This window comes from Molothrus ater, chromosome 4 (assembly GCF_012460135.2).
Source record: "Molothrus ater isolate BHLD 08-10-18 breed brown headed cowbird chromosome 4, BPBGC_Mater_1.1, whole genome shotgun sequence".
Lineage (NCBI taxonomy): Eukaryota > Metazoa > Chordata > Aves > Passeriformes > Icteridae > Molothrus > Molothrus ater.
Window position 1 is genome coordinate 61,116,331 of NC_050481.2, and position 26,952 is coordinate 61,143,282.

Genomic DNA, 26,952 nt, shown 5'->3' on the forward strand with positions numbered 1-26,952 from the left:
CAGTCTCTGCTGGAGTTTCAGCTGGCTAAGTCAGCACAAGCCCAGCAGCCTGGGTGACAGCTGGGGCCAGCACACCTGAGCTTAAGCAGAGCTGGTTGGGTTGGGTCTTTCAGCCCCATGTGTGAGTCTAGTTTAATGTGTAAATCTCAGGGAAACCACAATTACAAGATGACAATGATGGGGAATACTGGCAGAACTCTGTAAGGTAATAAAAAATAAACCCATGAAGAGAAAGAGTTAAACTTTTTTGGAGAGATTGTAAGGATATCTAGCTAACTGGAAATAATGGAACCAAGTTAAAAAAAAAAAAAAGTTAGGAAACATATCTTATTTGCATTATGGCTCTAATGGAATCTTTCTTGGAGCATTTTCTTCCACTTGAGCTTATGTAAGGCTTACAGCCACCTGAAAAAGATCCCTGTAGGCTTGGTTTGCATGTCAGTTATTTTAAATTAAAATGAAGTTCTTAAGGCTTTCTTAGGGTCACCCCCAACATTTATAGTAAGAGAAGCAGTAAGTGGATGGCTGTAGCTGTTAAGACATTATTTATGTTGATGTTATATGTCAGAGGTGGTGAACTTCTGAATGGCCAGAGGCTGCTTTTATTCTCTGGTAGGTGTTTGGTGGCCAGAAGTAGCAGCAGTATTTCTGTTGCATTGCATGACCTGCCCTAGATCAGCATCCTCTGTAGAACCCATACCCTGAAATATCCTTTAATTTGACTGGTCTGTTGACCTGGTGGCACACTTGGGATCCAGGTGTCTCTAAGGTGTCATCCCTCTAGGACCTAAAAACCTTGGATTACTCAGTGGCCTCTCCCTTTGACTGTGTTGCAAATGGGTTTCCAACCTGGTTTAGGGGTCACAGCATGAGTGAGGCTAATAAGGTAAATACATAAGGTAAATAAAAGGTCCAGATGACCAATATGACAGCTTACATTGAGGCATCAGTAGTATGGGAAATACAACCATGAAGTGAATCCTTCTCTGAAATGCTAATGCTTAGTGGATGCAATGACATGAAGTGAATAGTTGCACCATTTTAACCCTTTTAAAAAACTCATTAAAATGTTTTTCTTCAAGGCATGCAAAGGAAGATTCCTAGTGAAATCAGTGGATCCATTTGCATGACTTAAGTTAAATGAGTTAATTATATACTCAAGGTCTCTGATGATTTGAGAGCCTTGGAAAGGATCTTCCTTTACTGCCTTTTTTTTTTAAATTGCAAAATCAGTAATGTATTCAATATATTCTTCATAATTTATAACCTAACAGTGACAGGCACTGTATCAAATGCTGCTGTGATGACTGATCAAACTAATGAAGTCCAGCAGCCATATGCAATACTCCACAGCTGGACAAAGAATTAGACTGGTTTTGGACATGGAAGGATATTTGGGCATGCACCTGATTCACAGTAATACTCATATCCCTAGGGATAACTGCTAATACAGCTGAGGTGGAAAAACTAGAAAATTAAAGTGCTTTGAAAATGAAGTGGTAGAAATAAACTAGAGATGAGAAAACTTTTGTAGCAAGATATCTACAACTGAATCTCTTCACTAATATTTTGTGCTGACAACAGAAACCTCATGAGAAGTCTTTTTTTTGTTATTTTTTTCTCCCAAATCAGAAGATTTGTATCCTTTCATGCAGTTCTATGCAGGCTGAAACTACAAGAGCTGGAACTACTGCTGGAAAATTGCAGGAACAATGATTTATTCCCGTATCAAAAACTGAACAAGGGAAAACATATAAACACTGCACTATAGGCACAAAGGGTGATTATTTTTTGCCACATAAAACTTTTAAAATTCATGGGGAAAAGTAATTTTTGACAGTATGTTGTAGGTAGTTTCAGTCTTATAAAAATAGCTATGGATGGTTTATTTGCTTTTCAGGCTGCTATTTTTGCTCTGCCATTCAGGTATTTTTAATGGCTTTTCTTGAATAAGACTTACAGTAGTTAAGTTTATGGATGGATGAATTTATATGATTACAGCAGACTAAAACTGCAGAATCTTTACAATAGCAGAAAAAATCTGTGGGCTTACTGTATTTTTCTTGAGCAAGTTGTCTTTGAAGCAAAGATATGATCATTCTGTTTGATTGGGTTTTTTTCTAACACTGTATTTATTTTAAGTATTTCAGTGGATAAATGTGCTACTTCTTTGGCTAGACTCTGAATCATATATGAAATTAGAGTGAGGTGTGGGACTTTAGCAGTAGTGTTGTCACTAAAATGTACATGAAAGTCATTCTCTGTTTCTTTGTCAATTTTTACAGTTTGGGTGATGCAAATTCAGATTTCAAACACTCTTTCATGAGCCCTAAGCAGATTTGTTTTCTAAGGTGTTTCAAATGTAATTTTCCCCAGATTTTGTGTTCTGTCTTCTATAGTTCAGGGATACAGAATTATCAACCAAAGCTGGAAAAAAAGAATTCTAGGTTAAGTTCCTTTTTCATGAAAATTACTTCCTAAGGCCAGGCTGGATGGTGCTTTAAGCAGTCTGGTCTAGTGGGAGGTTCCCTGCCCATGGCATCTAGTCAAAACTAGATGATCTTTAAGATCCCTTCCAACCCAAAGCATTCTATGATGCTGTGATTCTAAGTATCATTTCAAAAGCAGAAGCAATCATCTCAAGTCCAGTAATGTGATAACCACCAAATGCTTTTGCAAGTTTAGTCAAGCAGAAGATGGTGAGAACATCATGCTAGACCCTTCTGCCACAGCACTGTGAAAGAAAACCTAAAATGTTGAAAAATCATGAGAATGTGTTAAATAATGTAAAATTAAAATGAAGTTCTTGATCCCTCTATTTTTTGTTTTCCAGTATCCTGAGTGTAGAGGATTAATTTATTCTGTGTTTTCAGTCTTTCTTTGAAGACATGAGGACTGTCACACTTGCTAAAGCCAGCACTGAGACTGTTATGTAATCTCTGATCTTACAGCTGGAGCTCTATGAAAAATATTGTGACTCTATAAGCTGTTGTACAAACTTTGTGCATTAGAATCACTGGATGGTTTGGGTTGGAAGGGACCTTAAAGATCATCCAGTTCCACCCCCTGTCATGTGCAGGAATCCTTCCACCAGGTTACTCAGAGCCCCTTTTAGGCTGGGCTTGAACACTTCCAGGGCTGGAGAGTCCACAGCCCCTCTGGGCAAGTGAATTATTTCCTATGGACACACATTTGCTCTTCCTTTCCTCTCACATGGTGCTTGTTGCCAGGTTCAAAGTACCAGAATGATGTACCAGGCATATGGAAAAAACACAGATGTTTGCCAGACTTCCCTCTTCTTGATAATTCCAAAGAAAACTGAAACAGCCACTAATGCCAAATTTTAAGTGCAATGCATTTTCTAATGCATATGGGCTTATAGCTCCCATTGATCTTCCTAGAAATTAGGAACCAAGAGCATTGAAAATGTCTACCTGCATTTTGAGACATTCAGACACTTTCAAGATTCTGGGAGAAAGGAAGCTTCACAGTTGGCCACAAATGTTTGGGACTGGAGAGAAAATACCACATAGAAAACAAAAAAGATAGATAAATACTTTACCTTTTCATTCTTTGTGTTTAAATGAGGTACCAATGCTAGGATTTATAGAGGGCTGTTCAAAACAGTGTGATATTTATGCACCAGTCTGGTTTTTCCCAGGGTAGTTAGGTCATCCTGTGCTCATAGGACAATGACAAAAGGTATATAGTATATATACCTTTAGTGTCTTGATATAAGTAACCTGGCTTTGTGCATAAAATAAGATTTTTAAGATGTTAAAAATATGCTAGGGTTTTGTTTAACTGGCTCAAATGCAGAGCAAGAGTGACTTAAAGGAAATGAATTCTTAAGTGGAGAAATGGAATCGATAAGGGGTGCCTTGGAAAGTGTGAAGTGCTTTGTATTTCTCCAGTTCGTGATTCCAAAGCCCTCCAGCCTTTTACTTACATAAAACATCTGCCTCCAGCTGTTTTGCTTTTCAAAAACAATAGTTTGTAGGAGAGGAATTGGCACCAGTTGTCTATTATGTTTCTATTACTTTAATTTTCAGTATTACTCATACAGCTTTTTTTTTTTTGAAAATGATCTTCTCCAAAATGTGTGGCAGTCAGGTTCCCTGGCATCTGATAGTACACATTTTTCACAGTGCTACATTATTTCAGTAACTTCCTTTTTTGGGGAAAGACTTATCTCTATCTATTCACTGAGACCATGCAAATTTTTATAGCAAGCAAACAAGGAAAAAAAAAGGACATGAAAAAGAATGAAAAAGCTCAGAAAAAAAAAGTACCACCTAAACAAAATTCATGTACAGTTCTGTTAATTATTTAAAGAAGACACTCCTGAAGGCTGTTACTTTAAGTAAATCTATTTCACAGCTTAAAAATAGCATGGTTTTCTATGATGTTTTAGCTGAATATGTCTTCTGCAGAAAACCCTCTCATTTTTCTTGGTTTGGCTTTGAACCAGCCAGTGCTGTATCTGCAGACCTCAGCCATGAGACAAAATTTAGCACACTCCCTGGAAAACTCAGAGCAAAAGCCTTCCCCAACCCTTGGAATAGGCACACAAGACCACACAGTTAGGTGTGTTAGGTGTGTCCCAGTCCCACACCCACTGAAGCTTGCATGCTTGCAGTAGAAAGGATTTGCTCTCTGGTCAAAACATATTCACCATTAACTGGAGCCTACTCACATCTGCATTCCTTGCTAAGCTCTTTCCATGAAGAGTTCAAGGGGACAGCTGAGGTAGCTGTAAACATGTCATACTGACTTCCCACTAAACATCTACCAGATGGGAACATCTCCTCCTAGAAAAATGGTGCCTTTATGATGTCTCCAGATCTTCCAGCTGGAACTCTGGACACTTTGGAAAAGACTAAGACTGATTTAGAATGGTTTGGTTTTAGGTAAGCTTAATATTTATTTTTCTCACACCATTTTCTCAGAAATGCAGCTGTATTAGCAAACTGTTTAATAAAATGACACTGATAAAAGTACTGTTAAGATTAGATCAGAATTTAAGTGGTTGGTAGGACATTAACATTATATTTGAAATAAAAGGAACTTAATAGACAAATAGGAAGATGAATCTAAACCTGAGGATTACATCCTTCACATCACATTTTGATTATCTAAATACCCAAATATTTCTCAACTTTCCATATTTTGCCAAATAAGCTTCATGAAATTTTAGGGCAGAAAAGACACAAGTGAAAGCTGTTCTGGGAAAACCAAGTTCCCATAGTCTAGCTGGCCACATAAACCAAAAATGTTTTGTTCTCTTCTGAGCTCTTAAGGTGTAGATGGCTCCCATGTTTTCAGAGGTCTGCTCATTAATTGTTGATGAGAAATTATGAAGGTTGAAGACAGATAATCTTACAATAGCCACCACAACATTACACTTCACCTTTTATTTTCTGTTTCAGACTAAGCCACTTTGTGGCATAACAAATATGTACAGGTTAGCTGGGTTTTTTTCTTTTGATTGATGGAAGATAAAACCTAAGGAGATCAAGACAGCTTGTATTAATTGTCAGCCTGTTTTCTTAGTGACAGCGATTGTACGACTTGTTTTCTCTTTTATTTTATGAGCTAGAACTAAACAAAATTATAATGTATATTTATCTACTCACTAGTAAAAGTGCTGAGCTGCTCAATTGCTTTCATTGAATCAGTGACTGCCTGCTTACAGGCCACTGGCCAAGGGGTAGTTGTGTCAGTTTTTTCTGTGCACGTGCTGTTTGCTAACTTGAGACTGGTAAAATTGGATGCTATTTAAGTTTTCCTTAAATCACTTAGAGCTCTTCCAAATTTTTTCTCCTAAGTGCATGCCAGCTAGTATACCCATACCTGGAGAGAGCTCTCTGTAATAATCACAGATAATACACTATACTGAAATCCACTCTTTTATATTGTTCAAATTTGAACAGCATAATTGAACATGTACTTTGTAGCTTAGTCAGTTCTTCTTAGAACAAAGGCAGTTACTCACTTTTTTTTACTTCACAACTTCCCACAGAAGTAGAGTTTTTTTTTTCTTTGTGACAAGGAATGCTACCTATTAATTAAGCTTTCTTCTGTGGGCATCTGGACTGGCTGCTGACAGCAATGCATCAATGAATTAATGAGAATAAAACCTGACACCTGCTTTGTTTTTTATTCTGTCAAATGGAGCAACTACTGAGAAAAGTGTTAAGACACCTAGATTTGTTGACTATAGAAAGATTTTTTTTTGGTAGTTGCAGTGTACAAATAAAATTATTTTGCAACCTCAGAGGCATAGCTAAATAAAAGCTCTGCTGTTTGGCATAAGAGTATGGAATTATGTATAATAATTTTCATTTAACAAAGAATAAAGCATTTGGTTTTTGTTAATTGACTAACGAGGTAGTAAAACTCTGCTGTTTATTAAGTTGTTATCTAATGATATGGTCAGAGTGAATCATAAGGAGTTTTGGAGTTGGGCATTTTGATAAATGTGTGAGATTCAGTTGCTTGCATGCATGTGCATTTTGTCAAAAAACCTGCAGGTCCTTGTGCTTTTAGTGATGTGATCAACATAAACACAATGTAACTGGAAATTGTTATGTATCTAATGAATAGAATCAGGCATCCTAAATGCACCTTGATACATTAATTTAAATCAACCTTTAAAAGAGGAGAACAATATATGAGGAGCATGCTTAAGTGGGTAATTCTTCTGTGATTTTCTACCATATTGTGCATCTGCAGTCATCTTGATTTATTAAAGCTAAGGCAGCTGTGAGGGTGAAACATGTAACAAATTGTTATCAATATTTTTATTTGCAAACAAAAGGAGTATTAGTATTGCATATTGGTTTCTGCCTGAGCAGAATTTGAAGCTTTCTGTAGCTGAAGGTTGATCAGAAATTGATGTGGTAAAAAATAAAGTGGATTAATTGAAGCCTTTTAATCTAATCTGACAGTCAGTAAAAATGTAAGTAAATGTTATTAGTATAGCACTAATAATTCTGCCATTAACAGGACAAAACTTGCCTTGGATTTTTGAGCCATTTCTATTTTGGGACTAGAGGAGCTTAGAGGTTTGTGATACTCAGTAATTTATCTTTTTGTCTGCCCCTGTGTATTTGCTGAGCCAGAGTTTATAAGAGACATAAAAAATTACAGACATTTAGGGAAGCTTCTTTGTTTTAGGAATTCTTAGACTAAATCTAAACCATCCTTTTGGCACCTCTTAAGAAGTTCCAGTTAAACAAGATTTGAAACTGGGAGAGCTCCTCACTTATCAGAGTTGGTCTCTTACATTGCTTAGCTTGCTTGGACTTTCTAAACAAAATTATATTTGCTAGTCTGTCAGTTAGCTTCCTTCCTTTATTATCAACCTTGATGCTAACAAGCCCATAAAAATCAGCAGCACTTCTCTTGTGTTTGCATTTCACCTAGAATAGTCACAACAGAATAAGAAGTAATTAAATATTCTGGTCATGCTTTGGACTAGAAGTGTGTTGTTTTGATTGTCCTTTGCATAACCAAACATTGTGAGAATATCTTTTCCATGATTTTCACAGGAACCTAGCAAACCCATGGATGGAAGCTGGATCAACCTTTGTTTCTCTGTTTGTACAGTACCTACCTAAGACAATTGGCCTCTGACCTGTGATGCAGTCATCTGACTTTGGACAAAATAAAGACATCATTTTATCTCAGCTGACTTAGCCACAGGACTTTGAATGCATTAATGGGAGTTATATAATGAAGCTTCTTTTCCAGTTTTGCAAATCTTAGCATTTTCATCCAATGTGCTCCATACTTGTATTTTGAAACTCTACTGTCATTAAGTGTGCACCACAGTGAAATAATACCATATAGGTATTGTTTCTACAGCATCCCTTGTCTAGAGATACATTTTATTATTGTGGACTACTGATATATTACATATGAAATATTTATTAGATTGCAGTATTTAGCAAGTATGTATTAATCTGGTTGATATAAACCCAGCTTCAACAGCCATTTAAGAAGCCAGGCAAAAGTCTTTCACTAAGTGCCAGAGACAAGAGATGGTGCAAAGATTTTCATTGTGTTGCCCACACATCTGTCTTGGTTATGATAATCTCTAAAGAAAGGAAAATGGAGAAGTTACTTTTGATTCCATTAAATCCTTGACCTCTTAAAAGCCTGATACTAAGGGATTCAATTAGTGACAAGTATAGTTGAGGGTTGAGTGATTCATCCCCATGTATTCAAGTCTCACAATTTATATATAAGAATTGCATCCATTTCTCGCAGCTTTAGCATTCTTTAGGTAAAATATTTAATTAACTTTCCTAAGAATAAAAGGCTTGATTAGTCTTTGTCAGTGAGTGATTCATTGGGCTGTGGATTTGTCCACCCACCTTGGCCAGAGTCTTCTGAACCCTTAAGACAATTTCAACTAAATTGGCAAACTGGGGGCGATCACAAAAATAAATGCCAAGTTTTGTGATTGGGCAGACAAGGAGAACTTTATTAGTGGGTTTGCTAGGTTCCTGTGAAAATCATGGAAAAGATATTCTCACAGTGGGGAAAGACTCAAGCAGACCTTGCAGCTGACCATAGGGTGCAAGGCTAGAGGAAACCAGGCTTCATTAGTTCTGCAACAACTGCCTGATTTTCTTTTCCTTTTTTAGTCTCATTATGGGAAGTGTCAGTAGCTGACAGATACAGAGAGCTTGACTTTTAGGAATGTGGATGTTACCATCTCTTTGCTGCTGCTCTCAGGAGCCCAGCCTGTCAAACCCAGTGGTGAATGCAAAATGGATGAGCATGACAAAGTCCAGCCACATTTATTCGGATGAAGGATTAGGTTTTGCATGCCAGTTTTAACATGTAGGGACTTGGGCCCTTCCATCTCTTCTGAATACTTTTAGGCTATTCTACAAACTGTGGGTAATATCCACAGTTACACAGGAGACAGGGCATGATGTAAGAATCAAAATTATTGTATTCCTAATAATGGGGAAATGACCCCTTCATGTTGGTTGATACAGTTGTGGTTGGTCAATGTTTCCTTAATAATTCTGCATTGCATTTTTCTCTTGTTCCTCTTTGTGCAGAGGTCCAAAAGATGGAAGGTGACTCACTCAGAGTGGAACTGTTATTCCAACAGGAATCACTTTCTGCTGGTGTGTCTTCTATGAACTGTTGAATCACTGCTCAACTTGTGTGTCCCTAAAGAACATGCCCAACAGCAGTGATTCAAACAAGTGTTGGACCACAGCTGTCCTTGAGACCAGTTTACAAGAGTCAGGAGGGTTTTGTCTGGAAAATTAACTTTCTGCTCACTTAAACCCAGTGGTTTTTGCTTTACAAGGGTAGTGTTTCAGAGGGATAAGATGCTGTGAGAAAACTAAATGGATGCAAAGTCAGTCTTGTCTCACACTCCTGTTTCACCTTCCTTAGCTCCCTATAGCTTCTCCTAGGCCTTCTGAGCTTTTGATATTGTCTCCAGAATCAAGATCTGAGACCAAAAATTAACTTTCTCTTTACACAAAATGTACTTCATAAATGAATTTAATCCATGGCACTTCAGAAGTCCCCTTCAGAGGCAGCTACTGGTGACCTGGGTCATGTGGTGCTGCCTAGGCTCCGTTGACAGGGTGTTTGGAACAGAATATCCACAACTGGCATCTGGAGACTCCTAGATAAGGAGCAGTATCTTCTTTTGGTTCAGACACTGTGCTGGAGGAACAAGGGGGAAGGCTGCACAGAGGTTGTTTTGAGATTGTGGGGCTGTGCTTGGAACTCTGAAAGAGGATTTTATTGGGAGCTGCAGAAAAAGCACATGTGATTTAAAAAAAAATTACTGTTTTAACTTTTATTCTGCATTTCTTTTGAAATGGAGAGTTATCCTGAATTTGAACGTGCCTTCTGGTTTGAGCTATTACAGTAATAACAGGGCAGATTACCACAGGTCTCCTAGCATTGAAGGTGTGCAGCTAATACATAGTCATATAGCTTGCTGAAAGTAGTTTTTACATGAATTTGGTATAACCAGGTCACTGTAGGTCACTGTGGTAGTCATCACAGGCCTGTAAATGGTACAGTTAAACCAGTGGATACTATTTTTTCTATTAATCTTCCTAGAAAAGCCTTTGTAATCCTAATTTTCTAGGCCATTAGGGTAAAGGCAGATTACAGCTAAAGCTGGTTTATTAACTTTACTCACCTTGGGTTTAACCAGCCCAGATCTCCTTTGTTGGGTGCCTATACCTGGAGTCATTACTTTTGTCAACGGTCTTTCAAACTTGTTTTCTTACATTTAGGCCTGAGTATCCTTATCTTACCATGAAGTTAGATTGAGCTTCAGAGCTGGCCCTCAACTGAGCAGCAGGTTGCACCAGGACTTTTCCAGAGGTCCCTGCCAACCTCAGTTATTCTGGGTTTCTAATTTGTGCCCTCTTCACAGCATGTGAGGCAAAGTCCCAGTTTATTCATAGTTACACAGCACACTGCAGTGAAGCAGCAAGAGCACTCAAACTGTGGTGGCCGAATCTTCTTCCACCACTTCACCTGTCGGTTGAGTGATGCCACCCTGCACAGGTCCAGTCATGGTCCCTCCTGGCTGTACCCATGCCCAGAGAGCCTTTCTTGGGGCTGCCATGGATCAATCCCAAATTACAAGGCTCATGTCCCCACAGTGGGCAACACCGGATTAGCAATTGGCTCTGACGATGCAGGTGATGAACCTGGTGCCACCTATGAGCTGAAGGGCAGAAGAATGAACAGATCCTTTTCCCCACGGAAGCGCTTGTCTTAATGACAGAAATCGTATTTTTGCACGGGCTTCATTTGCTCCTCAGCTCTCAGCTTCTGACACAGACCTCTTCTGACCGTTCACTGCGGCCTCCTGGGACGGACGGCCAAGCCAAGGCCGTCCCTCGTGTCCAGAGAGGCAGCGGTGGGTGCTCGCCCTCCGCGCCCCTCGGGCTGCAGCGCACCCGCGCCGAGCGTCTGCGCGAATCTTGCTGGGGCGCTCTGGGAAGCGTCTCCCTGGAGCTTTCGGTGAAAGTTCACAAGTGGCGGGGGAGAGCTGTCCCCGCCGCGGCTCCCGCGGGCCGCGAGTGCCCGTGTCCGTGAGCGCCGGCGCCCGCCCGGCGTTTCGGCGCGGACCAGCAGATGGCGGCGCCGCCCCGGCTGGGCGCGCAGCCCCGCGCACGGCGCTGCCGCTGAGCCCCGCTCCAGTTACAGCCCTCCCCCGCCCCCGCCCTCCGCCGCGGTGTCTCCCTCCCTCCCCGCCACCTCCCCGCCTGTCACTACCACGCCGGAGAGCCACCATGGCGCACGGCGGGCCACGCGTGTCCGCCGCTGCCGCTCCGCGCGGGGCTGCCCGGCTGCCACCGCCGCCGCTGCTGCTGCTGCTGCTGCTGCCGGTGCTGGGCGCCGCCGCCGCCCCGCGCTGCGCGGAGCCCTGCGGCCGCCCGCGCCCCGTAGCCCTGACCCGCGGGGCGCGCAGCCCGCCGGAGCCGCGGTGGAGCGGCGGGGCGGCGGCGGGGAGCAGCCGCTCCAGGAGAGCATCCTTGGCGGCCGGCCGGGAGCAGGTCTCCCTCATCAGCACCTCCTTCGTGCTGAAAGGGGACGCGTCTCACAACCAGGCGATGGTGCACTGGACGGGCGAGAACAGCAGCGTGAGTACGAGGGGCAACGCGGGCGGGCTTTGGGGTCCCTGCCCTTGCCGTTGCTTTGCTCTTCCAACTTGCGGAGAGCAACCTGCGCTCGGTGCGGCCGGAGCGCGCTGCTCCCGCCTCCCGCTGGCCGGCCCGGGGCGGGGGAGTCCCCGCGGGCAGCGCTCGGGGCGCTGCGGACGGTGAGGTGCCGCCGGGAGGCGAAGCGCCGCCGTGGTCGGGCCGACCCCGCGAACCCCTCGCCACTTCCCCAGAAAGTTTGGAAAGTTTGCGAGCGCGCATCTTGCAGAGGCGCCGGGTGCGCGGTGTGCGCCGCGCTGCGAGGAGGAGCAGGAGCAGGAGGAGGAGGAGGAGGAGGAGGGCGGCTTAGCTCCGGACCGGCGAGGCGGTGTCCGTGTGCGGCCGGCGTGCCCCCGGGTCTGTGCCAGGGTATCCGGGTAAAGGAGAGGCACGGACGAACTGCGGTGCGGGGATTATCTCCTCCAAGCTCCGCAAGAAGTCCCAGATTAAATTGTCGAGGTTTAATCGATTCACCGCGATTCAGTTATCCCCATGTAATCTCCCCCACGCCGCGCTCTGCCTCCTCAAGCGCCGGGGAAAGAAAAACCCGAAACAAACGGGAAATGAAATAAAACGTAGCTCTGGGCTTGAGGTGATGTGAGCAGCAGGAGTGAGAGAGCAGGACGGCGCCGCAGGTGCGTCCCGCAAAGGTCCGGAATAGCAGCCGCTCTCCGAGGGGGCTTTTACAGCCACATCGGTGCATAAAAACCTTGCGCTGGGACCAGTGATACTGCATTAGAGCATCAGTGTTCACAACTTTTCACGGTTAAAGCAATGTGTCTTGCCTTTATTGTTTGTCTGCTTTAAAGACAAACAATAAAGGTGGGTGCCACTAAGATTCTTTAAACTAATTTTCAGTTTCAGCTAGTCTTCAATTCTTTATGTATTAATCCATTAATGGTTGTGTATTCGCACGGGTGGTTTCAGGGATTTGCTGCTTCTAATTTATTCTTCGCTGAAACGTTATATCATAACAGTGGGCGTCATGGGTAAATATTACATAGCACCTTGCACTGTCTGTGTAACTTCATAGTCAGGAAAATATCGTTATGAAAGCTTAAGATGAACTTTCTCCTGGAGGATTTTCGTGTTTCTGGAAAACTCCTGAGCGTTTTAACTACATTCAGCTAAGCTCTGACTCTGCTTGAACTTTGTGAATTTAGTATAAAGTTTACTTAAACTTGGCTCAGTTCAGAGTGTGTGTGTTATACTTCCCATAAGTATGTGAATTATCATCCTTTCTCTAGGACCTGAAGTCCCGGGTTTTTGCCTGTTTTGCTAGGGAGTCAGCCAGGATGTGGAGCTGCTAAGGCTCCACTGATGAGGATGCAGTGATTCCCTGGAGCATGCTGAGCGCTTATGTTAATGCTCTTGTATAATCGGGTGTCAGAGTTGAAGTCAGCATCATAAAGCTTGACACTTTCAAAGGCAGTTTTTGGTTTGCTCAGGAAGGAAGTGTAAGATGATGGTCATTTTCTGTGAAAAGAAACTGTTGCAAATCAGCAGCATCAGCTATTCTGATTCTGTCCTTCCTCCATTTCTCTGCTATTAGACGGCTGCTATTTTTTGTGGACAGTGCTTGCAGGCTGTTAGGACAGCTTCCTTGAAGAATTCAGTATTAAAAAGTTGGCATAAGTTCATTTTTTGACATAGAAGGCAAGTAACAGCTTTCATGCAAAGCATTCTGCACTCTAAAATGAATATAGTAGAACCTTGCTAATCCACAGTTATGACTAGCGGTCTCGCCTCGCCTCTCTGCAAAGATTTAATAACAGATGCTGCAGTGAGGGCTTGTATTGCTAAAATGTTATTATTTTTTCACAGTATGCTACAGCTCCCTTACTAGAATACTACCACATAGTCTCTTCAAAAGCAAAGATAAATGGCAACTGTCAAAAGAAATGAAAGTGGTTACAGTCTTTGCTGCAACTTAGCTCTTTTTTTGTTTGCTTAGTTACTATCTACTAATTCAATATTGCAGAAGGACACATCACAAATGCCTGCAAACGTTCTGTACATTATTTATACATTCAATAAAAATACTTTTGCAAAGTTCCTCACAAAGTATGGTGCTTACTCTGCCTGCCATCAGCTGATTACTGTCAAGCAAGATAGTATTTGAACAAGTGACCTGTTAATGAGGGACTTTGCTGCCTTAACCCAAATGAAAGCAGCCAGTCTTTGCACTGGATGTTTTACAATATGACTGTCAGCATTTTTTCAGCTTCTTTTCATGTTAGTTAGCTTTGTTTTATTGCATGCTTGCAGAAGAAGGGCTGATTTTAACAAAGGTTTCCAGAGAAAAATGATTTGTAAAGAGAGTTCATAGATAATTTTTTTCTTTATTATTATTTTTTAAGGAGTGGAAGAAATACATTAAGCTCAGAGGAAACAGGATGGCCTCCAGAGGATTGGAGAGAATTTTGCTGCATGTCTGTATGTTATATTCAAACAATTGAAAATAAGCACCTGATCCCAAACATATTTAAAGAAGTTTTGAATGTCTATTTCTTTGAGTAGATATGTATGAATTTATTTATATTACTCTGGGTTGTTTGCAGGTAGGAACACGATGATCCAGTGCTTCTCAAACCTGCCACCTTATTCTATGTTCTTAAATCTGTGGCAAGTTTTTCCTTGTCTTGGAAGCACAGGCTTGAGTCTCAAAGCTCTGTTCTGTCCCAGGAACATTGCAGCCAAGGAAAGGGTTGTCATTCCTGCAGTGGGGTTTTGGATCAGGCCCTGCTAACCTCAGGAGGCACTCAGCAATCTGAAAGTGTCACCACACACATTTGGCACCTCATTGGAGGTACTCAGCACTTTGTAAACCAAGGAGCTAAACTGGTTTCTTTACCCTTTACAGCTGTGGCTGAAAATTTGACAGTGATGAGCTCCAGATGATCACATATCCTCTTAAACACATCACCTAGTAAAATAAATGAAGAAGAAATATGCAATAGGATTATTCCTTTGAGCTCCATGATGAAGAGATAAATAACTATAAAAGCAGAGGGGGCAGCTGCATCCCTCAGGGATGTTCACCTGCATGAACAGCTCATTGAAAGTGCTGCCATGGAGTACTTGTGTGTGGATCAAGGGCAAATACATAAATGTGAGATGGGCAGAGGTTAGGTTGATGTGCAGATGGAGTTTTAAAAAAATAATTTCCATTGTGTAAATCATCCTGTGCTGCAGTTGTAGGGCTGTAAGATTTTTGGTTGCATGAGATGTCGTGAGATAAGCTAGGGTGGCTATAAATTAAATTGATCCTCTCTCTTCCCTCTTCTCTGTACTGTAGAAGTCTGATATTGACTTATTATCCTCTTGTAATGCTGTTAGTTTGGTGAGTTAGAGAAATGGTGGCTTTGATGGCAAAGCAGAGGATGTGGTTGCATGGATTGTGAAGTGGGCTTGAATCACTGGGAAGATCAGGGTACAATTCCTTGTTTTGTCAAGAGAGAGCTGTACTGGGAGATAGGCAAATTGCTTCTGGCTTTGCGTCCTCATTACTTTCTTTTGTAGTCTAATAATTATTTACAAATCCTATGAACAAGAAGCACGTCCCCAGCCTTTCTTTGCAGTGGGATGTATGGCCAAAACCATCACTGGTGATGTAGGTCTTGCAAAGCCTGTACTTGTCACAGCAAGAATGTATCTGGTTAGTGAATTCCTGCAATTAGTATTTCTGCTCTCTGTCCCCTCTGCCCACAGAAAGCTGTTGTGTGGTCTTACTTTCAGACAAAGGCTCATGCAAGTGGAACTAATTTTCCTGCCAGTCTTAAAATATCATAAACTGAAGACATGGCAGGTGCGTGGTGCAACACTCATTTACTGTGGGAAGGGCGAGTAATTGCCATCCATGTAATGATAAATAACACTGAGAATTGGAATATATACAGGTGGCATGCTAAAAGAATAGCCCTTGGTGTGTTAAGCTAAATATGCATGTGCCCAGATTTACTAAAAATATGCAAGCTTTTCTGATTTGGGGGAAAAATACTCAATTCATGACAGCTTTTAAAAATCCTACTTTTCCTTTGAAGAGACCTTAGTCATCCCAGGAGCTCTTTTTTTTGGTGCTAGATAAGCAACTTTGTTTGCAAAACTATATTCTTTTTGACCCTCCTGAAGAATTCCCGTTCTGCATTCATACTAGCCAATTTAAAAAAAAAATAAAAATCAAAGCCAAAGCAGAAATAGGGGGAGAATGAGACTTGTATTCACAATTGATTTTGATTCAGGGGCTGCTCTTTGTGCTGTGTGCAGACTGCTAAAGTAGTGTGAGCAGGACTTTGGCCAGCTTCTTCTAAGTCTGCAGTTTCATGGTGCCAGTATTTAATTTTTTTGTTTGTTGTCAAAATATTAAGTCCATGCAGGTGCTTATTTGTGCAGTAACTTGAGGTCATGATCCCCCATAAACATGTTTGTTTTGGAAAATAAATATAAATATGCACATACATTTTTTGAGTCCTAAAAGCAGCGGCTTACCAAAAAGAAAGATTTATTGCATGTCTACAGATACTGCTACGCACAAAAACTTTAGCAGATACAGACTTGTTTATACTTGATATACAGATACTTTGTTCAATTTAGAAACTTTCTCTTTTTGATACAGTTTCACCATTATGGTTTGTAGAGGCTAGTGATGACTACATGTATTCTTCTGGCAGATGTTTTATTTAATTGGTTTCTGTTTTGTTCGGTTGCCATCAGTTGTGAGGAAAACTATAAAAAGCATTGAGTTCAACACTACTGTTGCAGTACCTGTAATGGTAAATGTAGTTATCTGTGCAAACATGGGCTAAAGTCCATTTCTGGTAAGGTTTGGGTGGTGTTTCTGCAGAGTAGTCAGACTACATTTTATGAAACTAAAGGGAGCATGAGGTCAAAAATCCTGACAGCTCAGACCTTTGATAAATGGCAGATATATTGCAAAGTGAAAAGTAGATTTCCCATAGGGAAGGTTTTTCTTAAAATTCCTTGAGATGAGAGTGTGATTATAAAAACAAACAGAAACCAAACCCAATAATCATATTTGAATGGAACAGCAGAATCCCACATGGAAAGCAGAATGATTTTAATCTGATTGAAGTAACTCAGGAGTTTAAAATTTCTTTTTCCTTTTTCTTTTTTATTGGTATAAAGTTTCTGGCTTACTTCATCTATTTGCTTCTACCAGCCTCTGTTTTCCCTCTCTACCAGCCTTACATCTGGCTGTAAGTCATATTGCTGCCTGCTGAGCTCTATCCACACTTCAGTAAATTCCAGCTGCTAAAGGAGAGATAGCACCTCTTCTCATCCCCTAAGCAGACACTTAAAATTGATATAAAATTTAATTAGTAAATGTGTATTTCAAACATGCTTCCAAGTCCTCCTCCATGAACCTGCAGCCATACCTGGTTTTACCTGGTTTGCTGGTTTGACTGGCATTACCTGACTTGCTTAGGAACAAACTATTATAGCAAAACTACTGTGCTGACACTGGGACAGGCTCAGTTTAAATCTAAGAGGGAAATTTGGCAATGTACACTCTAGAGAGAGACCAGATTGAAATCCTCCCTCTGATACTGCTGATGCATTACACGTGCATGATAAACAAAACAATCATAAGGGATGGGTTTAGGCTGGGGATAGCAGTTCACATATCCCTGTGGGAACATAATCCATTCTTCCCAAGCTGATGGTCTTAGAAATCTACTGATATACATCTTTGGAGAAAGAATTGAGGACATCTCTTTGGACTTTATTAAAATTCAATAGAGTAGAAGATCCTTTTTTAAAGAATGGAAGGGGGAAATTATGAGCTTTTCATAAAAACAGTAATTGTTCTGCTAAAATGGAAAGCTCTGTAAGGTATGGACCACCTTATGAATTTAAAACATGAAACTGCCCAGGTTGCAGAAGCTTTTATGCCAAGTCTTTTGCCTGTCCAAATATAATGTTTTATGTTTGTGTCAGTTAAGACCAAAGGTTGTTCACATAAAGGAGAGAGAATGGGCAGTACAATCAGGTGGGATCCTTCTGTTGTTCTGAAAACTCAACTTCATTTATGCAAAAGCAGAAAGTATAGGTTGAAACTATTCTGCAGTATTTGACTTCTTGCTGTAGCTCAGAATGAAACTTGATAACCTGCAACATCTTCAGAATTTTTATTCTCAAAGTCTCACATTCCTTACCAAACATTCCCATCCCAACCCCCTGTTCCAATAATAATAATTTCAAACTCTAACAAATCACCAATGACAAAACCACTTCTAAAGAAATAACGTGTGGGATCCTTTGCTGTGCTTTACTTCTTTAGGAAGGAGAAAATTCTCCACTGCAAGGGTGTGAGACACTGGGAAAAGTTGCCTGGAGAAGCTGTGGGTGCCCCATTCCTGGAGCTGTCCAAGGCCTGGATGGATGGGGCTTTGAGATACCTGGTCTAGGGGAAGGTTTCCTGCCTATGGCAGGGGGGCTGAAACTAGATGAACTTTATGGTCCCTTCCAAACCAAACCATTCTTTGATTCTGTGTTTCAGCCATTAAGTCTAAGCTTGGACTTCTGCAGTGGGAAGGAGATGGGGAAGGTCTCTGGATTGATCCCTGACAATGTTGACAGACATGCCTGAGAAAGCTGCGTACATCTGCTGGACTTGCTGACTTTAGTGTGATGAGTTGAGAAGTGCTGGGCTTATGAATTCTGCTGGGGATCATCAGCCCTGGGTGAGGCTGTTGTGGGAAGAGCAGAGACGCTGAGGTGCTGCTGCCTTGCAGGACTGAGAGCCCTGGCAGAGCTGGTGATGCTCTGCACAGCCCTGTCACCACTTCTGTGAGCTCTAAGCAAGAATTGAGGTGCAGCTGATGCCTGGGGGAAATTTAAGGCTTGGCCAGAGACAGAGCATGAGGTTCCAACAGCTGTTGGATTAAATTGAAGAAGCTGAACAGTAGTGCCAAAGAACTTTTGCCAGTTACTTCACCAGTATCTTCTGAAATACCACTTGCCTTTCATGGGTGATTTTGCAGTTTCTCACCTGCAAGGTGAGAATAATGTTACTTCTCCATCTCTTGGGATGGCTTTTGCCTAAAAATTAGCTTTGCACTTTGATATTAAAGTAATGGTTATCACCTAAAAGAGGCAGGACTATCACATCTGTGATTTCTTTGTTCCTTTGACAGTACAGCCCAGGAATTAGAGAAGAAAAGATTCTCACAAGTCATGCAAACTTGTCTGCTTGTTCTGATGTTTGTTTTGATCAGGACTCCTTTTAATGTGTAGTCCAGTTTAATTTAAATGCCTAGACTCTGGCACTTCAAGATCATAGAACAGCTTAAGATTATGTGACTAAAAACAGTATCAGTGAAACTTAACCTGTATTTAATATGATTTTTCTGCCTTTGTTTAGCAGTTTAATCAAACAACTATGTTTCTTTCTCAGTGTTTGTACTTTTTCTTCTCTTGTAAACTAATAATTATTTCTCTGAATAATATTTTTTTTGCCTTTTAAGTTTTCTTTTGTAGCTCACTTTTTCTAGCTCTTTAATTGCACCATCTGGATAGGACAGTACCTAGATATAATAGTACCTATTGTGTGTCTGACTGGCACATTTTTAGAAATGTACTTGCACACAGAGATTATTGGTAATTTCTGGCATCCTTCTAATTATCATTATGATTATCTGTTTTCCTAAAAAGAAAATCACAGAACAGCAAATAGTTGGTTTTTTTTTCTTTTTTAAGGGAAGTCATAGAAACTTAATTTGTTCATTAGCAAAAAAAGCTGGATTTTGTGGTTTCTGTGCAGTAACATTAGTAAAAATTTATTCTAGTAGATAAAGTAGATGTTTTTTTTTTTCCTCATTCACTTTATGAACTTTGTTTCTTTGTCACTGGAGGTGCAGTAAAGCTGCATGAGTGTTGCAGCATTGTACTTGGGAGCACCAACCCCTGTGATGTGTCCTTACTCCTGTAGAGCAGTAGGCCCATGTTTACTGCCCAGTGTGGTAAGTTTTAGCAGATGGCAAGCTACATTCTGTCACTCTGTGAAAACACTTTTTTTTAATCACAGTAACTGTCTGTGGTCTGGTCCCTGGACTGCAAGTGCCCAGGGGAAGAGCAATCTTCCCCCTGCATGTGTGTGAGCAAGATGTGTCCTGGGGTTCTGCTCTGAGTTGGTAACATTTATGTGCTGTGTAACACAAATAAATAATGATGATGATGATGATGATTGAGAATCGAGGTGTTGCACCTGTAAATTTTACCAATGTGCAGCTTGGCCTCCCTAACTGAGCTATGGTGGAGAAATGCTGCTTTTCTCAGGTGGTGAAGAAGAGCCTGTTTATGATTAATGCATTCCCATGCTTTCCTCCACCAACAATTGTCACTGCAAGACAGGTGCCCAAGGGAATGGAGCTGGAGGCTGAGAGGAGGATGTTGGAATCACTCTTTGAGCTTTCAGCACTGTTTCACAGTGGTAAATGCGACTGATTCTGAAGAAATTGTTGTTTCTTCATTGAAAACACAATTGTATCAGTGGTAGTAGGTTGCCCTAAAATCCTCCAGGGGTACAATAAGGTATTTTTCCTGTGTTTGCTAGCAGAAAGATACTTTGTAACTTGGTCTTTTTAGAGGATTTGTTTGTAAAGTCTGACACATCTAAATCTGCAGCAGCACTCATTAAGTCTTGCCATTTATGGAGAGCAGAATACACTTCTCTCAGCTCTTGTTTTATGCTCCCAGCAATTGTTTTGGGTGTTCAGCTCAAGGAGGCACCGGTGTTAACATAGGTAGAGATAAGAGTATAACCCTGAGGGAACTGGTGAGCCCCTTGTGTATGGGCAGCTCTGTTTATGCATGGCTTTTGAAGGGCTCCATGGATGAGATAGAAAACCAGAAATAAACCAAACAAAAGCAGCATGGGCCAGGAGCAGGTGGATTAGTGGATTTCTTTCTTGGTGCAGAGATTTTTACTTCAGTTACCACCACCAGTCAATGGGGATCCAAATGGATGTCATGCACATATGCAGTGCTCTAACAGTCAGCCTGATACAGAGCTCATGAGGTGAATTCTGGGGAGATTTGCGGCAGCAAATGCCTGGAGATTCCCACAGACCTGGCTGGTGATGCTAGAGCAGTTGGATGTCATAGAAAGACTGATGCTCTTGTGCCCACCTCACCTCAAACCTGCAGCCATTTTCCCAGTGGAAAAGGAAGTCAAAATCAGATTATCAGGATCTGCTATGCATTTGTGTGTTTCTACTTACAGGGTCTAATCTGGGTGATTCTTAACTAAAGAAACCCCTGTATCCTACTCCATGGCAGGATGGAATCAGTAAATTTCTATTTGTAAGTTCCCAGCTGCTTTTGGGAGGGATCCCTCTGTGCTCTTTCTGAGCACTTTGTGGGGCCCTGTTGAGAGTACTGAGGGTTCACATTAGATGTGGCTGCCTTACACTGTTCTGCACGTGTGCTAACTGAACTTCACTCCTTCTGGCCTCTCATTTCACTCTTGTAACATGCACTCATTGAATTGCTGGGCATAGGGCTTTGGAATCTTCAGTACTCCTGTATTTTATGAGCTTAGAGCATAGAAAAAGCTTTCTTCTCCCCAATACAGATGCCTCCTCATAGGCTGTAGAACTTCATCAAAGTTGCAGCTTTTGATGTAAAAGGCCATTTCTTATTTTGCTAATTTATTTGGCTCTTAATCAGTGGTTTCCTGTGTTTCCCTGCCTGTTACCCAACCACAAAATGGCTAGTATGTGGAAAGGGCTCATCTGCCTTGAGAGCAGTCTTGAAACATGTTCTTTGCCCTGAGTGAGAAGCACAAGCTGAACAGAAAGTATGCAAAACATTTATGCTGAGAGCTATGTCCTGAGCACCAGTGACAGATTACAGGGGACTGACAGTGAACTCTCTGGTTGCTCTGAACTGTATTGGTGCTTGGGGTAGAAAATTGGGAAGCTGTTACTATTAGTGGTTCTGAGCCTTTCTTTCTCCCTGGGTGAGGGAGGCCAGTACTGGTGGTGTCAGCTGAGATCTGATCCTCTTCTTTTTGTAGTTTCCCAGCCTGATAGGCAAAACACATATGAAAGAATCCAGAGTTTCTTCTTTCCTCTCTTGTATGTGCCATCCACCAAGGTGCTGCTGACCACATGCAAGAGGGAAGAGGATGTGTGGATAGAACAAAAGTGTCCATGTTCTTTGAGCAAGCAGCCCACTATCAATGTACTAAATTTCTCTCAGGTCACAGATACTATTATTTAACACTGTCTAAAACCACTTTAAAGAAGAGAAGCAAAGAAATGTGTTGCATGTCAGCTGCACGGCATTTTTGTAGCTCTGTGAAACCCACTTTCTGATTCACTGATTAACTTGTTGGTTCCTGTCAGCTTCTGTGAAGTAAGATGCAGAAGGAACACATTCCCTGCATGTAGGCTGAATCAGGCACCTTTGCTTAAAAATTGTAGCTCAGTGAACATGTTTTCAGTTCATAATGAAATACACATGTTCATCTTCCTGCAGCCTCTCTCAAGGGCTACTGGGCAGAGCACTGAGGGCTACTAACAAGATCTTCTTTTCCTTCCTTCCTTTCTTCCTCCTCTTCCAACTGCTTTAAACCAGATGGTTTTTTATAAAGTGGGCTTTATTTAGAAGGCTTTGAGCCTTTTAATAATCTCATTGCTCCTGGAAAACCCTAAGAGAGAATTTTTAAAATTTATTATATAAGCACGTTGTGCCCTCTGTTCCATTCCTTGATTTAAAAATCCTTGATAGGGAGATGACTGATATCAGACAACCATATATAATCCATGTGAGAACTGAGTTGTTAGCTGGTAAATTATCAATATAAATTGGTTTTTTTGTGGTTTAGTTAACTGCAGAAAGGCACTTCTTAAACTGACATGAACTGCTACAACATAAGAATTGAATAAAAGACAAGTTTCTTCATCAGTGGGTGGACTTGGTTTAGTTTGATCAGTCTGCAAGCACACAGAAATGTTCAGGGTGCTTTTGTGTGTGTTTCTGAGGCAAGAGATGCTTTATGAACACTGGAGCTGCATGAAAAGAAGTGCCTCTACTTCCTGTTTGAATCAATGTCCATCTATTGGCAGGGATTGCATCTTGGCTCTCATGTTCCTGACTGTGAAGAGACTGTTCCTAAAGATGGGAATGTAAAGCTACAGAAGGATGTAATTTTTATCTCGTTTGCAGAAACTGCCAGCAAGTCTGGTTATTGCATTGCTGTACTTTGTGAAGTACATCAAGGCTTCCCTGAGGGAGCAGAGCTCAGCCCAGTGTGATGTTTCACAGGGGTCCATAGCTCAGAAGTTGAGCCCATTGAGATGAGAGCACTGAAATTCACATTTAGTCATACACTCTGTGCCAGGGAATAATATAAAGAGTCCATAGTCTTTGATCCACAGTCTGTTGTATGTGGATGGTTTGCACAAAATAGGCAAGCTTTTATGTTTTGTAGCCACTAAACAGACTTGTATTTATTAAGTGAACCTGATTGTCACAGTCACTATCAGTGAGTCAGAAACTTTGCTCCCCTTCAGGCAAGTTCTGCAGCTGTCCATTGTTTCTGTTACTTCCTCGTCTGCTTTTCTTTGTATGTCTCATTCCTCCTTCCTTTGTCTCTGTGTGTCTCCTTTGTTAGTCTCCCTTCATTTCCTTCTCAGTATTAAATCACCTTTCTCACCCTTGAGGGCTTGAATAGCATCACCTTCCCCATTCCATCTGAAAAAGAAGATCTTGAAAGCCATGGTTAGTTATGACACTGACATGCCATCAGTTTGGGAGTTGTCATTCCCATGAAAGTAGATGTTCACACTTGGTCACATGTTGTGTGTAGAATTGGACACACTCCATGGCATTGCTTAAGGAAATCTTGTGTTCATGGCAGGACCTGTAGCTCTTGAGCATAGCAATAGCAGATATTTAAAAAACAACTGTCCCCAAAATACATCATCTTACTTGAAACTGGCCCAGGAGTGTTATATTTCACCTAATGCCCCAAACTGAAAGCTGTGAAGAGATCCCTTAAACTTACCTAGGGTTAGTTTTGGATTGGGGACATACTATCAAGTATACTGCTTCTGTGTTAAGCTTCCAGGTGAGTTTAAATAATCATAATTAGAAATGAAATACTCAAAATTCCATTTCCAGTTCTGTGATCTGCACATGCCATCTAATAAGAATTTGAAATGACTTGCTTGATCATCCAGGTGTAATTGAAAAATAATCATAATCTATTCAGTGTTAGATTTAATATATAAAAGAGGTATTGTGAGCAAAACACAGCTTCTGAAATGTCAGTTGCTGTGGATTTTATTGTCTGGGTTAAGTTCAAATACTAGTGCATGTCATTCTCATACTTGGGTGATGTCATTCTGAGGTGGGACTTTGCCAAGTATGCCTCATTATTATTTTTTGCAGCTGATAGGCAATGAATTCTTTTTCCTTTAAATGAAATTAAATATTTACAAGCTGTTACTTATTGCAGGAATTTAAATGAATGAAGCTTCTTTTGGAAACAAACACAATCTGAGGAAAGCAGAGACAGCAAATGAGTTTGAAGCTGTCACAGGAGGCAACTTTGAATCTCATATATCCAAGGTGTCACTTTATCGGAGCCCTCAAAACACGAGAGTAAAAAGCAAAAACATGTAAGGTCTTGGTTTCTGGCATAGCTTATTCCTCTGATGCAAGTGCACTTGCTGTGTAGTCACTGAGGTTCATGGACTGAAAGAAGATGAACAGATTTAGAGTGCTTTTATCTAACATGAAATTGATACTGTCTTATGGGAATGACTTCTAAGAAGAACATGGGAATGTCTGTACTCAGCTAGACCTGTGGATATTTAGGGAAGAGCATCAGACTCAGATGAAAATTTTGTGATCCTTCACCAGACAGCTTTTCTGGCCAACAGCACTTTGTGGCTCAGGGGTAACTGTAAAAGCTTCTCAGGTGCAAGAAGCACCTTGTTTGTAAACATGAAATGAGAGGGAAGATGAGCTCATGTACTTGCTAGTACTGGATTTCTATTATCCTTTCCTTAAAGATAAATGAGTAAAAATTTTAGGGTATATTTTCTGAGTAATTTAGATTTTGTGGATTTGTCTCTACATTTTAGAATTTTAAAACCATTTATCAATTCTTATTGATTTAAATAGTATTTGAAGTCAGAAAATTATATGAAGTAACAAGTAGATCTATCCACACAATTTACAAATGATGTGTTTTTTTCTATTGTAAATTTCTCACCAATTTAGGTACTTTAATGGGTGTTACTTGTCTTGAGTGAGTGTTGTTTTTGGAAGGAAAGATGCATGGCAAAAGCAGTTTTAGATGTCTTTTTGTTTCTATGGAATTTATTAAAGCATCCTTTTAGATGTGTGGATGATGGTGCTGTCATATGCAAAAAGCACAAAATATCCCAAATGTTTTCCTTGGTTATTTGAAGTTGAATAAATGTTCATTAAATGGACAACTTCATCTAAGCCAGGATTAATTTTAAATTCAAGCCATTATTCTTTGGTAAATAACCAATACTTTGTATGTTCTTATCAACAAGTGAGTCTCATTTTTAATTTATGGAAGCTTACCTGAGAGTATTCAAGTGTCTCACCCTTTCCATGTATGAAAATATGCCTTTGATGTCTCAGCATTTGACTTTAAAACAGCTGATCTTCTGGTGTGCTGTATAATAAAGTTGTTTTGATACATACAAGAAATTCTGCTTGTTTGTTCCAAGTTTGCATGACACAGTTAAGCTAGGTTTTTGTTCAATAAAAATTGGTGATTCTTTTGAAATGGAAATCAATCCTTTTCTCTTAAGTTGCTTAAAAGTTTTATTAAACAGGCATGATCAAGTTTCTTAGATTTTAAGAAGTGCTGAAGGTGAATTTTGAAAATTTTGCTCATTATTATTTACAAATAGCTCATCATTTTTAAATAGAGATTACTAGTGCTCTCTTTCAATTTTAAAAATTGTTTTGAAGGTCATCAGTAAAAACATTCAATTATAGTGGTTTATCTATAGACTCTCTGGGAACTCAGGCTGTGATTGTATTTCTCAGCTATGAATGAAGCATCACCACTTCATTGACTTAAATTTCATCCATTATGGAAGGATCCTTGGCATTAATTTGTCTTACAGGTAATGGAATGCTAACAGTAATGGGAAGAAAGAGGTGCAAGAGCTTACAAAATGGACAAAAGTAAACAGAAACAAGTAATAACCCAAGAATTATATTTTAATTGTTGAATTCCACACTGTTCTTTCTTATGTTCTTCCTCTTCATTTTATTTTCTCTAAAATTCTATATTATTGCAGTTATCTAGAAGAAACAAGCCTCTTAACATGAGATGAGGGTTGCTGGTTTTTGTTTTTCTTTGTCTTATTCTCTCTTATTCCCCTACCTTCCTTTCTATGGATTGGTTAATTTAAATTTTCTAGCTGCTGTGTGTTCAGCATCACCAGGGTCAGCATGTTACATATGGAAGACACATCAGCTGAAGGAAACTAATATCCCAATCAACTTACTACCAGTGCAGATAGAGGGAAACCAGCTGGCATCAGTGAATTGATTTCTGCATCAATCTCCTTGCTCAGGCAATCGATTCAGCAGAGAGAAACGAGACCTGAGTCCTCATCACTTCCCTGCAGCAGAAGGCTCCCTGTAGTGGAGTTTCATTGTCCTGAGCTCTGTGCTGCACTCACTGAGCTGTGAGAGCAGGGCTTCTCCATCTGGTGTCACTGAGCCCAAAGGCTCTGCCAGGCCACAGCAGCTTCAGTGTTTTGGGTCAGATCCTTGGGCTAATACTGCAACCATAGTGGTCACTCTGTTAGTTAACAGCTATTTAAGCCCCCAAAGCATTAGGTGGCTCTCATCTCTCTTTGCTAACAGCATGAGGCTCATCCTGACAACAAAAGCAGCACCAATTCTATTTGTAATTTTTTGTAGTTTCTGAATCACATGCTAGTAATTCTGAGGAATGACACAAAAGTAGGCATCATTATTATATCTACATGGGGGGAAAAAAAGGGTTTTCTTCCTTCACTTTTTTTTTTTGTTGAAGGAACAGTGGTGCACCAAACCAAGTCTGTTCAGTACTAAAAATTTTCAGGGCATTATACTGTGTAACTTAGGTAATTGCCTAAATAGTCAAGTTAAAGAGAAAATAATTAGAAGGCTAATTTGGGTTCATCCTTCCCTATTACCACTTAAAGATGTTGACTATAGAGTTCTGTTACTG

The 26,952-nt window shown here is 40.7% G+C and overlaps 1 protein-coding gene across 3 annotated transcripts in view; it reads left to right on the top strand.

Annotated features, from left to right (window-relative positions):
- Nucleotides 1-11,538: 11,538 nt before the first annotated feature.
- SORCS2 (sortilin related VPS10 domain containing receptor 2) overlaps nucleotides 11,539-26,952 on the top strand; it is a 536,859-nt gene continuing 521,445 nt past the window's right edge. For all 3 annotated transcript variants that reach the window (XM_036381659.2, XM_036381658.2, XM_036381660.2), the window contains exon 1: nucleotides 11,539-11,651. In XM_036381659.2, the coding sequence (XP_036237552.1) occupies nucleotides 11,622-11,651 (30 nt within the window). In that variant the 5' untranslated portion in view covers nucleotides 11,539-11,621. The remainder of the gene's footprint in view (nucleotides 11,652-26,952) is intronic.